The following is a 14,383-nucleotide window of genomic DNA, read 5'->3' on the forward strand; positions in this document are numbered from 1 at the left end:
AGGCTGGAGACTTACCTGAAGAAACCATGGTCTCCATCACCCTCCGATGTCTGACCATCAGAGGTGAAGAGCTGCTTGATACCTGTGCCACCAGCCATCACCTGCCCCATTATAACCCAGGCACGTGAGCAGAGGAGATGATGCAGCTCCCTCCAAAAGGTCCGCAGGTTCTGCTGGCAGTCAGCCGGAGGGTGGGAAACATGGGAGAAAGGGAGCCAGGGCAAGGAGCCACCTTGCCCCTGTCAAGCAGCCCACTAATGGGCCAGCTACCAACCAGTCCTCAACAAGCAAAAAAACCAGACCCATCTTCATGGCACATCAGATGTTTTATGTGTTTGCGTTTCAGAGGCTTTCCTATTTTTATTTCCAATTTCAAGGCTTAAAAACGTGCTTCTGGATGAAAGTCCCAGGAATTTAGAGGCAAGTAATTTGTCTGAGGAGATGATATGCATTTCCTGACAACACCTGTGAAATGTTAAAGTTTAATTGGCCCATACAGCTGCCGCTGATGGTAATTTTATTCCAGGACTATTTCAGTTCCTTCCTACTATTACTGTTTTAATGCCGATGTAAAAAATCCTAAGTGCATTTTAAAAAGAAGTACTGCAAGAGCAGCGGCTCTCAACACCTGCGTGCTCTTAACAGGCTTTGCCTTGTGTTTGCTGTGGGGCTGGGATGGCCCAAGGGGTCCCAAAGGTGCTGCGGTAGCAGTGGGGACAGCACCCCAGGATACCTGATGCCTGTTCAGGGAGGAATAGTGCTAAGACTCCATGTTTGTATTAAACAAAGGAGACAGCATTGCAGGTTTGTTCCCTTTCCTCTTCTCTTCCAGTCCATATCCCTCAGCAAGCTGCCAGGTGGCCTCTCTGGCATTCAAACTTAAATCTTTTTTCTTCTGAGCTGCAGTTAAGTGCTACAATCTTAATGGACAACTTTAGGCTTTAAGATCATTTTCATTCTTCAGTGCCATATACATTTAACTATTTATTTTCTTTTCCAACACAGAAATATCTCAGAGATCCCTTTCCCCACAATGGAATGCACCAGTTGGTAATACCAGGACTAACTACCATACTTCAGAACCAAAGCTGAAACCAAACACTGACACCTTGGGAAACCCAGAAAACTGTACCTTCCCTTACTTATTCCTTTGATGAACTAGCACTTACAAAGGCAGAGCTGCATGTCATTCCCAAAGACATGTGCTGGAATATGGGTGCACATTTCAGGAGGACTGGTCCCAAACGAAATACATGCAGTTTCAGGCACTGCTACACTTACATGACACTGTATTTAAATATTTTATCCACCTGCACTGCAAGCATCCTCACTGCCACAAATTCATATAACTACATGAAACTATTTAAACAGGGGGTAACTGCATGCGGCTGTGGGAGAGAATTAAGAGGGACAGAGGAAAAACATCTTTTCCCCAGCACACACTATACTTAGTACAGTGTATTTATCATCATCAGATAACCTCTGTCCATAGAAACGGAGCTTGAGCTCATGCTGACTGTGACAGCTGCCTTGGCATGGTCTGTTCCTAACACCATCCTGTAACCCTCTGTGATATTTACCTCTCCAAGGAGGAAAAACTGTCTGAGGATAACTAATGGGATAAGAGGCACTTTCTGCTTCCACAGCACAGAGACAGGGAAGGAACCTGAGTTCTGTCAACAGGAGCATGTACTGCTGGTTACTAAAAGCTGCTGCAAACATCAGGAGATCCATAACTCTGAAGCCTTGCAGCTGAAAACAAGGAAAAAAAGGAGCACAAAAGGCCCAGGTGGGTAAAGCAATCTGCCTACAGGATCTGATTTCATTCCCTACACCCGTATCTTTTCCTTTTACAGATTACAGCTCAAAAGCCTGGTGCTGTAAAGCAAGCAGCGCTTAAAAAAAACATGCTGAAAAGCTGTTTTCCAGGATGATTACATTCCAGTCAAATAACCACAATGAAGATGGCAGGTATTCAGTGTAAAAAAACCTAAATGATTCACTACGGTCTAGAAAAATTACTGCCATAATTTGATGAAGAAATATGAAAAGAAGCCTCAAGGTTCTTGTAGACATTTTGCAATCCCAGCACGGCAGTGGCAAGTGCTCTGGGCAAATGGGGACTGATCGTTAGCTCGATGAGCAGGCTGAACACTGGCTACAGCAAGAATACCCACCATGTAATTCATACACCTGTCTGTTAAACCCATTGAAATTCTTGATACCAAACAGCATAGGGTCAGCCAAACTGTGAGCATCTGAACTCTGTTTTCTTCCTACAGCTCTGGAATGGGGAAGTTTTAAAGGTTTTTGAGTAGGAGATTATCACCAGCACAAAATGACAGAGCTTTCCCTTTTCCTCTCTTCAATGCAATACGAAATAATTTAAAAAAACCAAATACAGGTACTATTCTTAGTTCTGTGTAACCATTCAGACCGTATTCCTTTCAGATAGCATTCCTTTCAGATAGTATCTTATACCGCCATTTGCTTCTTTCACAGTAATGGGGCTACGTATTAACTCTAGGGACCCACAATTAATTCTGCATGACAGCAAAAAAGTTTTGCAGCTGAGAAATAACTTTGATTTTTGAGAGAAACAGGAGTGTCAAAAGGAGTTTGTTGTAAATTATCTGATTTCCTGTGGAACTCATAAAAAGTATTTCAACATGAAGCCAACCAGGTAAGAGCTCAGAAACTTCCAGCAAAAGAGCATTTTATGAAGGGTGCAGTGGTGGAGGGCAGACTGTCCTAGGTGGGACTCCAGTCCTACAGCCCAGGGCTGAGCTGCCTCAGAGCTGCAGCAACCTCCCCATAACTCGGGATATGCTGGGGAGGGTATGACAGGGACCCCCCCAATCCCTCCTCCTGAGCTGCAGGAGAGCCCGGCACACATGGCACTTTGCTGCCTGCCCAGGCAGCCACCAGGGGGGCAACTCAGTACATTGACTGGGAGAGATACATGGTGCATTTTTCCCCACTTAACTCACTAATTGAAATTAAATGGGACTGAAACACTAATTGCTGATGAGCTAGCCTCCGAGCCTACTAATTTAATGATAAGAGTGTTGTAAAGAAAATAGTATGTCATATATATTAAGATATGCTGGACATGTCAGATACGAAGACAAAAGATAAGCAAGACAGATTTGCCGGTGGAAATAAGATGTGCCTCACATTCTACTCATTTCTGTTGTTTGAGCTTCTAAAGAAACATATATAATTTCTCTTTTCAAGTGTGATAGCATGTTTGATTTTACAGGGTTAACCTACAGGGAATGAAAAATGGAGACCTACTGATTTTTAAAACGAAGCTTGTCTGTAATACTGGCGCAATCTTATTTCAAAACACACTTTTATCCCGTGTTCAGCTTTCGAGTACAGCCATCTTTGGCTCTACAGATACAACAGCACCTTCCTTGTTTAACTCAGGAATGCATTCCCCAGCCCCTCAGAGGTTCAATTAAAGTTTCATATCTTTAATAAACAGCAGAGTGCACTTCAAAAGAATCGGAGAACATTTCTGTGAATTACCTCAGGAAGGCAATTGGTCCCCGTAAATAAAGCAGAGTGCGCGGAGGAGCGATGCACTGGGGTAAAGCCCTTGGCAAGGCACTTTACAATCAGGCTGCCTAGCAATCATCCCAGCATCAGCCCCATCGCGGAACAGGAGCAAACACTGAGCTTGATTGTGATAAATGGAAGCACTTTCAGCTAGGTAAGGTTTACATAAAAGTTCTGTTAATGTAATACTTAAAAATATTTCTTCTTGAAACATTGAAAATGTTGGTATGAGACAAATTTAAATATTCCTCTTTATCGTTCACATATTAGATGACTTATTCTGGACTGAGAGGGACAGATTTACTGCCACTGTGTTTACAGATATGCAGCCTGCCCTGTAACAGCCCTGGATAAGCAGCTCTCATCAGCTATCACAGCCTAACTGTGGCACTTTCCCATTACCAACGTGTCCAAACTCCCTGTCCACAGGAACCGTGTTAATGTGAAGGGGATGGCTATGGGCAGGAGGCTGGCAGCAACAAGCCTGTATTTTTACAAGCAAGGAATTTTTGTCAAATACCACTAGGTGACAATGGAACTTCTTCTAGAAGAAGCTTCTGATAATGAATTTCTATTTCTGGCACAAATGTCCTGACTGTTATCCTTTAAACAGACAAATTTTAATTAATTTTAATTGCAAATTAGCATACAAATTTATTTTTCTTATCTACTAACAAATGACAATGATACAAATCAATTGTCTGGATAAATTTAGAAATCCTCTTTTGGTTTGTTCTTGCTTTTTTGTATTATTCCACAGGCAACTAAAAATAGCACTAATTCTGCTGGGAAATACAGCCCAAGCTAACAGTTACCGAAACAACAAAGTGCCTTTGTTCTCTTCTGGGCTGTATAAAATGAGCAAAACTAGCATATCCAAACTCTAAAATCTATTTTATTTCCTGTCTTTGGCAAAGTGTCACCATGTTTCTCTTTTATAATTATTGCCTGAGATTGAGAGTTGTTCCAGTGGTGGGTAGCGCAACCTTGGCCACAGCATCAAACTCCACCACTGTCTGTGACACTGAACCACAGCTAAAGCAGAGGTCTCCAGCCTCACCGCATCTCTCCACAGGGAAAAATCTCTCTGATATAAATATATAAACATGAGCCAGCTTCAGTGTGCGCTCGCAGCCCAGAAAGCCAACCGTATCCTGGGCTGCATCAAAAGCAGCGTGACCAGCAGGTCGAAGGAGGTGATCCTGCCCCTCTACTCTGCTCTTGTGAGACCTCACCTGGAGTATTGTGTGCAGTTCTGGTGTCCTCAACATAAAAAGGACATGGAACTGTTGGAACAAGTCCAGAGGAGGCCACGAGGATGATCAGGGGACTGGAGCACCTCCCGTATGAAGACAGGCTGAGGAAGTTGGGGCTGTTCAGCCTGGAGAAGAGAAGGCTGCGTGGAGACCTCCTAGCAGCCTTCCAGTATCTGAAGGGGGCCTATAGGGATGCTGGGAGGGACTCTTCATTAGGGACTGTAGTGACAGGACAAGGGGTAACAGGTTCAAACTTAACCAGGGGAAGCTTAGATTGGATATAAGGAGGAAGTTCTTTCCTGTTAGGGTGGTGAGGCACTGGAATGGGTTGCCCAGGGAAGTTGTGAATGCTCCATCCCTGGCAGTGCTCAAGACCAGACTGGACAGAGCCTTGGGTGCCATGGTTTAGTGTGAGGTGTCCCTGGCAGGGGGGTTGGAACCAGATGATCTTAAGGTCCTTTCCAACCCTAACTATTCTATGATTCTATGATTTCAGGCCACTTCTTAATGTCTGGGTGACAGCCAGTCAAAGAAAACAAAACAAACTTTCCAACCCCAGCCCCCAGTTCCCATCCTCTAAGTCCTACCATCATTCCTGAGGATGAGTGGGGTGGGGGGGCCCAGGACCCTGCTGTTGGTCACAGTGTTCGTCACCACGCACGTGTAGTTGCCCACATCTGAAGCTTCCACCTTTGCGATGTACAAATTCCCAGTCTCTTGTGAAACAAAACGGCGATTGTCCTGGTGTACGAAGGTCGGGTACTCATTGAAGATCCATGCGTAGGTGAGCTCTGGAAGCACAAGGTAACACCAGTCTTAGTGACAGGACACACGTTCTCATGGGGCACAGTCTAGTGCTGGACTCCTTCCCAAGTCAGAGCTGGAGCCCTGAAAATTAGTTTCTCCCTGCCCCTTTTGGTTAGGAAAACTGGATATATCACAGTCCATAAAATGATAACAAGGTAAACGTTTTGCAAGTTCTTATCTTTATGGCTATGAACATAAATTTCCAACTGTGACACTTCTGAGCCGACAGACAGATCTAATATTCTTGTTGCTCCTTCAAGTTCTTGCAGCCCAACACAGAAAGCATTTTACAAGAACCTCACCTTTTTGTCATGAACATTTCAGCCTGACTCACGACTTTTCTTTTATTCTTCCTTAATTTTTTTTCCTTTAAACACAGTTTGGAGGAGGATCTGCCACGTGTGTTATCACACTCTGTGTACTTTATTCCTTTGGAATTTCTGAATCAGCAAAAAACTGAACACTAAATTAAGCAGCTGTAATCCTCCATATGACTAGTTAGACAGTACTCTTTGTTTTACAAGGCATCTTTGGAAGTTATTTGAGCAATAACAATATAAGTGAGATGCTGCAAGTGGTTGCAGAGTTTGTAAGTGAGGTTAATGCAAAACAACCCTATAATATTTGCCTACAACTAATGCTCAAACACCCTGAAAATCCTTGAAGAACTACACAAGATTGCTGTAGTTTTCTAAGGGAACACTAATTACACTAAAAAGTGCATTCTTATTTTAATACTCTAATGAGTCATAACTGTAATTGACCTCAACTACCATCAGGTACTTTGGAAAATATATTCTGCCCTCATGTTCCACTGTTTACATATGTAAGAGGCTGAATGCAGATTGTTGGCTTTTACTTATTTATTTTCAACAACAGGATCATAAAATGCCTGCTTAGACTTTTAGGAAGATATGATAATTATGTTTATGTGGGAATATCTAATCATCGTATTTACACATGTGCATCTAATTATAAGTAACCTCATGCTGATGTCAAGAGGATACTCAGAATAAACAAGGTACCACTTCTCAGCTGGCTTATTATTTTCTGCAAGTAGTTAGGTTGGTTGTTTGCTTTTTTTTTATTTACTCTTGGTGAACAATTATCTTGCTCCTCCAGAAGCATCCAGCACTAGGCAAATAAACACCATGGTCCTGCAATGCACAGAGGCATTTAAATCTGAGTGAATCTTCACAGCAAGTTTCCACCGAAGCCCCCTGAGCTCTGCAACGGAACACCATTGTGTGTTGATTGTGGGACGGTGAATTGAGGACATGTTCCTCAACAAAACCCATGGAACTGGGAGGGTCTTTTGGATCAACAATTCCTGTCCCTCCCTATCCTTCCCCAGGAAGTTACATAATGCTATTCATAAATACACCTGAGAAGCAGCAAGGTTTTGGCTCCTACTTTTCTGTTTTAAGTTGGTATTACTTGAATTGCTAAGAACCCTCTAATTTTCAGGTTAAATATTTCCATTACTAGTCTAAAGCTATGTGCTTCTGGGCTAATGATACCTTTAGCTTAAAGAGTTCCTGCCTCTTTGCTGGTGAGAGCCATCAAGAGCCCTTCTGCCTTCATTTTCAAGACAGGCTTTCCAATCTTATAACTGTTGTAGTAGCTTCTCCTAGTCTCTGCCTTAGTTAAAAGGCTTAAATATTTGTGTCATTTGAGCTGAGTGCCAGATGGAAACCCTGGGTAAGCAGGTCACAGGAGAGCAGAAGGCAAACGGAAATTTGTGCATATAGTAAAGAGGTCTGATCAAAGCAAGCACCAAATAGTGATGATTTGGGATTCCTCCACACAGATGAACCCAACGCATGGGAAACTAAAGGATACTTATTTCCAGAGGGCAAAACATCAGAATCTCCTCAAAAGCCATCTTCAAACTCTATTAATTAGACTACATAGAACTGAGGAACATAATAAACATCTGATGCCACAGCTCTGCCTTCCTTTTATTACAACAAATCATTGTCCAGAAAAATACACCTACCCAGAACTACACAGAATTAGATACTAGCAGTAGTCCATTATCACTATATAATATTTAAAACAATTCTCTGGGTAATTCCCTCTCTCAAATAACATGGGAGTAATGGAATATAGAGCACAGGGAATAACATAGACTGGAACATCTATAAGTGCTTTTGCTTGTGTAGCAACATGTAAATAAACACTGTATCAAACTCACTTTGATTTCCTCAGAGATCCTAGTGCAATATTTATGGCTTTTCAAACTTGACGGATTTCTTTTGATAAGGCTTCTCATACTAATTGCTATGGAAGTGATAGACAGTTCACATCCCATAGGCAATTTGTAACAACTGTGTAAACAGACACTTAAAATACAGCCTGAGATGGCTCCTGGTGACCGCATGCGATTGAAACATCTACTGAAGTTACAGAGCGAGTCTTTCAGTACAAAGAATGAGCAGAAACAGGCAATTCGTGGTTCTCTAATTGCACATTAGACTCTACATCCTCAAAGAATTTATTACAAACTTCTTCCTAATTTGGGGCCCTTTTCATGTAATTTTGCTTAATTTACAATGCATTTAATTTCCCCTTTAAAGCATGCTCAAATAAGACTCTCAGAGAATATTATCCAAAGATTTCTGACCCATATTTGCTGGTTTTAATGACAAGCAGAAACAAGCTGCCATCCCACTGCCAGCAGTGGTTTTCCACTGCAAAGACCTCTGTTGTACCTTGATACTGCACTTCTCTTCGTTGCCCTAATGAACTGGATTTCCATGATAGACCAGAACAAGACAGAGATTTTTGGGTAGCAAATCATCACTTCTCAAATGATTATCAGCAAGGATAGGAGATGAAGAAGTTACCCGTACAGTTTTGGTACAGATGGTCTATGCACCCTGACTTGAGCCATCACCAGACTGAAGACATTCAACCCTGAAACTTTTCTTACTGTGTTGACTATGTGAAGAGCCTTTTTCATCTATGCAAATCTATACTGAGGGGTTACACACTCTTGAGTACTTGGGATACCCACATAACCAGCACAGGCACAAGCTAGAAGAAGGAAAATGGATTGTAGGTTTCTGAGCACAAGCCTACAAATCGCTAGGTATTTGTTCTTTTGGTCCAGACAAATGACAACAGAGAAGCGGAAGAGCATCCTAAATTAGTTAACATTACTCACCTACTTAAAAGGAACCAATAGAAAACTCGGGCTCATGAAGAACAGTGGAGGTAACAGGCATGTTAGCAGAAGCTTGATTTGACTTTGAAGGACAGTGGAAGTGATCATCCCAAACATGTAGAGCTGCAAATCATTCCCAGACCAGATATATGGCAGGAAAGCCCACTGCATACCAGCAAAACATCAACCTCTTCGACATGCTGCATCCCCTGTCACTACAGTAAGGCTTTCAGGAGAAGCTCAGTTGCACAGAGGTATCACAGCACATTTATCGTTAATATTTATGTCTCTGTGCTAGCGACAGGCAGGAGAACATGATAGGCAGTACATGGAAGCAGGTTATACACCTCTAACATCCATCTACGCAACATCAGGCAGGAACAGCCTTGATTCAAAGCTCCATAGGCAGCCCTTTACTCGAGTTCCTGTTTGCAAAGTTGTGTTACTTAAACATGTGGCAGCAATACCAAAGAAGCCAGAAGCCTTTTTTTCTTCACTCTTTTTGCCCTTTTCAGAGACTCTCTTACACCAGTTGCTCCCCCCCATACTATGCAATGAACAATGCTCAGGCTACCTCTGGGTTTCAGGACCAACTGTACTAACCACAGGTACGTACCCCACATCATGTCTAAGTGTCAATGAATATTTCGAAAGAGAACCCAAAGCTTCTGCCACTATTTCATGGCTAATTACCATGGTTAACAAAATTTAGAGCGGTCAGCAGTTGCTGTCAACTTTAGTAATTAAAAAGGAAATAAATTATTCAAACCACTTGAATGTAGATTTAGGACGTTTAAGATACGCCTTTTCAATTTTATTATCAGACAGCAGACACACTTTTTTTACTGCCCCCCAAAAAGAAATGTCCTGAGCCACTTCCCAGGGCACCAGCAGAGAGACCTGGCAGTCCTGTGCCACACCATGGCTGCCTTTCTGGAGAAGCTGAGCCTGCTGGGGTGCTGAGCCCAGCACCTTCACTCATCCTGGGGAAAATGAGACACGCAAAGTAGAATTTGCATCACTTTGCCTTGCTGCACGGGTTTTGTCTGGGGTTTTCTTGTTTGGTTTTGTTTGCTCTGCTCGGCAAAGCACACGTTCCTCCTGGGTCTGCCTTTCCTGATCACGTTCAGATCTCATCATTTTTTTAACGCATTCAATGATAAACTATTAAAGCTCAAGTCTCTCCTGTGCTGCCTACACAACACTGCTCGAGACAAGAAACAAAGCTGAAGACACTGTAGATTGTAAACTTTCTCTAAATGATAGCAAGTGCAAAAAAAAAAAAGGGCTACTTAAAGCTGAACAGAAATACTGCTATGAGTAACTATTACCATTAGACAGTATGGTTTACCAAAACAAGGTCCTCTGCTCTTCCGTCATACTGTTTTGGCTTTGCCTTGCTTTTGCCTTTTAGTACAAAAAACCTCTTTTCTTGATTTTTCTAAAGTCCATAAAGTCAGTGCTGCCACTTAAAAAGGTCTCTGCAGCTATTATGGGAAAAGCTATTAAAATATCAAGATTATGGTAACCATAAAGCTGCATAGAAGAATGAAATTTTGAAATTAGTATTAGCCAAAAAAATGGGGATCATTTATCATTTTTAATAAGAACAGTGTGGTACAATACACTATTATTTTTTTAATAGGCTTTACTGAAAGTTACAGAGATTAATCCAATCTTTAATGATTCCTATAATTTTGATGTTATCACCTACTATGTCACTCTCAAGTTGGAGAGGCAGGAACTTTTTCAGTGTGAGATGAAAGATTTGCAGCATTTCCTGTAAATCTTGAAGCATAAAAATTAAGCTTCCTTACCCATGGCAAGAATGAAATATGAAATCAAGAAAATGAAGAAAATCGTTCCTTCATAACAGTCTCAAGCAACCCACACTGTAACTGCAGTAGGACGGGATTTTGAACTAATTTCGAGGCTTTCTGAAACAAAAGCTGAGCCTCATCCCAGGACCAATTTAAATCCAGATATGGTGAATGCAGCTCCATGAATTAGGTTTGCACTTTCCTTGACCATGCAGTTCCATAAAACTATTGTTGCTTTTCTGAGTTTTCAAATGCAATTTATTCTTAGGTATGGGAAGTGATGAAGTTCTCCTGTCTATTTTACTCCATATCTCTGCTTTCCCTGTCACAGACTGGGACCTTCCAGATACAGCCATCAGCAACAGCGAAGTCACGCAAAGTTTTTCCTGAAGAGAAACTATTCCCTCAGCTATTGCACTGCAACTGATGGTAGTGAGCAACTGGTTATAGCATTTTTGCTTTTGCATGATTTACTACAGACACATATTTCTTGGCTCTGTGCACATTACCGTCTGAGCCTGCCATAATCTCAGTTTCCATTAGAGAAGTTGATGCACACACAAGCTCAGCCCTTCTTCACCTTCCAGCATTTGCTGCACTCCCGGCTAGGAAGTGCCAGACCTTTACACCTGCTATTTATTTTATGTATTCAGATACTATAACATTACTTTGCCATAGAAAATCCCAATCAGAGCCCATATTTTCTTCCCCCTCCCCCATCCAGTTCATAAAATCCATGCACATCAAAAACCATTAAGTCATATCCAAGTCTGGCCAAGACATAATTTTCTCTTATACAGCAATAGGATAACGTTGCCCTGAATGGAGTGAGGGAAGAATCTGTAGCTTCATCCACGTGCAAGGCTTTACCCCATCAGAACACGACTGTGGCACAGACCCTGGCATACACAAGCTAATGCCCCATTATACCAGCTTTGCACACCTCTGCGGCTGCACCCTGATGGGCTTGAGTGGATAATGCCTCTGTCAACAGCAGAGTTGTATAAGCTTCATAAAGACCAATTTTTGGTGAATAATTTGCAGACTTCTCTTTTATTTTTATTTTTTTTGTTGTTCTGATTGCTTGCATTCCCTGGCGTTCCAATCTCTCTTAAGTGGCACTAACAGGGTGTTTTGATGGTTACGGTAAATTTGGGCAATGATAAAGCATAACTGATTATCTGATGAGTGTCCTTTGAATTATTTCTGTATTCTCATCTTGCTTACTAAATTTTGCTGACTGCTTGTAGGTTATATTCGTAATTTCAAATTTCACTGCTATTTGATTAAGCAATCAACATTTGTAGCTCCATGAATAACATAACATGAACTGGAAAGGCGTCTTGATGCACCACAACACACTGGCTATGAGTGTGCTGGGGAAGAGGAAAGAGGATTTTACCAGGCAAAGGCAAATCCCTGGCACCATGTATCACGTTTGTGGCCCTACCCAACCCCACAGGGCTGTTCTCCACCCATACCAGTAGTTTGCTGGCAACAGCACTGCAGTTTCTGACCATCTTTCTCTTTCACAGTTTTATTTTAATAGTAAAGCTACATGAATTATGCACCATAAACATTTTTTGTGGGCCTACAGACCATTTCATTGCCCTGCTAGAACACTGGATCAATTATTGTCTTCTCCTCTTACATACATACAGAATAATTTCATGGAATCAACCAGGATGCAAAAATCACTTGGTAATTCTCCCCTTAACTCCATGCTCTGCCCTCTCCATCACATAGGGCCTCCAGCTACATCACACCACACAGCTCCTGTGCCTCCAATGCAGATTTTCATAAAAAGAGTAACAAATAATGAACAAGATTAATCTAAAGTTAATAACACATTTTTGGGTGAACCCTCATCCATGCTAAACCTGATGATACAGTTACTGTGTAGCCTGCCAGTCAATAATTTGCATACAAAGAAATGTGCTGTCCTTGCCAGATGGGACAGAAAAAAAAACACATGCCCTTTATTTTTGCCAATATTAGTGAACTGATTTGCAGAATTTGTCTTGGAATAGAGTGAAAGCACCACAAGTCACTGTTGTCAGTGGTAATACAGTGGTAACGGGAATCATCATAAAGACATGATATCACAGAAGGCAATGAACAGCCTGAGAGGTCATCTCTCCAACCCAAGGCATAACTATGATATCTCTGAAATTTTTCCATCTTTTTCTTACAAACCCCCAATGGTGACAATATACAACTTCCAATATGGTTTAACAGCGCACAACACACACCAGTGGGGAAACAGGGCTGTACCACAGGCTGCAGAGCTAGCATCTCCTGACCACACACTAATGGCAACAGCAAGCAGCCTCTTTCTACCGGGGAGAGATATAATTGCTTTCGTAAACATAACTGTGCCCATGTGTTTGCTAGTGCTGGATACACATGTACATGGCATGTCCATTAGCAATTCAGAAGTGTGTAAGAATGAGGAAAATCTATAATTCAGCCAAGTTCTGTGTCTGACTCATCCTCACAGCAATTTGCAGTGAGTTGTGGTTGTTTCCCAGCCCCTCAACTCCCTGCTCGCACAGCATGTAGAGCTTCACATATGGGTAATTATAAAGGTGAGAGGTCTCCATTACCTGAACTCTAATCAATAATCACCTTTATCTGCTGCATCCCCATTTTTCTACATCCCTAAAATAGTTAAATACTTGATGGCTGTACACAGCTCACCTGGGTTATCTCTTGCAAACAGCTTCCAGTCCCAGTTGATGGCTGGCTATGCTGGCTGCTGTGGCACCAGAAACATTGACTACTGCACTGTACTGCTGAGGGTTTTGACAAAATTTGAACTTAAAGTTCCCTCAGGGACAAAAATCAACAGAAGCCTTTGTCTACAACTGAATGGAAAACGTTCCAAGATGGAGTTCCACGCTGTTGTATTTACTACAGTTAAGTACACAAACCTATTTCAAAAACGTCTGATGGGCAGCAGACACCCTCCCGCAACCCCACTGATCTAGCATGCAGGCTGTCAGGTTTCAGAAAAAACTACATGTTTTTTTCAGCTGACAAAACTCATAAATGGTCTTGTAGAAATTTACAGCTTAGCCTGGTTTTGCCTGAAAAGAAAACCCACAAACCAACCCATCCTGTGTTTGTTGTAAGAGTTTATGATACCTTCGGGGAACCAGGTTCAGTGTTTACTGAAACTGGTAAAACCTTGTTGAAGGTTAGATTTAATGCCACTTATTTCATGCACCTCTGGTTTAAACTTAAAGTTTTGGAGCTAGGTTTGCCCCAGCAGTGACCCACAAGGCTCCATGGGAAGGGTTGGTACCCTTGGCCATGCCCCTTCTCAACAGAGATGCAACCTCGAACTGCATCAACCAACGATGATTCTCCAGACACTGGAAAAGTTGGGTTGCTGGGCCTGAGAAGAGAGACAATGATCCATTGAAGAAGGGAATTACAAAATGAAATCTTATTTCTGCTAAGAAAAATTCCTTGGGAGCTATCAGATGGTAAATCCTGGAATGAAACATTACGCCGCCTTGCATAAAGGAGTACTGATGGCTTGTCACGGCGGTTGATTAGTGGTGAAATCAAGATTTCAGGAAAATATTATACAATGTAATGTGCCATTAATGTAACTACAATGTAACTTCATCAAACCAACCTTAAAAAGAGCAGCAATGCAGAAAGGACTCACAAGTGGTGAATAGCAGTATATTTGCTACAACCTTTAGTCCTGCTAATCATGCAACACCATCCTTCTGGAAGCCAGAAGACATATGCTT

General features: G+C 41.9%; 1 protein-coding gene across 4 annotated transcripts in view; it reads right to left on the reverse strand.

Moving 5' to 3' along the window:
- LOC133270495 (contactin-4) overlaps positions 1-14,383 on the reverse strand; it is a 338,999-nt gene that overhangs the window by 79,514 nt on the left and 245,102 nt on the right. For all 4 annotated transcript variants that reach the window (XM_061455704.1, XM_061455701.1, XM_061455702.1 and 1 more), the window contains one exon: positions 5,408-5,611. In XM_061455704.1, coding sequence (XP_061311688.1) covers positions 5,408-5,611 — 204 coding nt within the window. The remainder of the gene's footprint in view (positions 1-5,407; positions 5,612-14,383) is intronic.

The sequence above is a fragment of the Pezoporus flaviventris genome, unplaced genomic scaffold (genome assembly GCF_033815535.1).
Source record: "Pezoporus flaviventris isolate CSIRO_AGI_PZ_B2104156 unplaced genomic scaffold, CSIRO_AGI_Pfla_v1 ptg000021l, whole genome shotgun sequence".
In the NCBI taxonomy this organism is placed as follows: domain Eukaryota; kingdom Metazoa; phylum Chordata; class Aves; order Psittaciformes; family Psittacidae; genus Pezoporus; species Pezoporus flaviventris.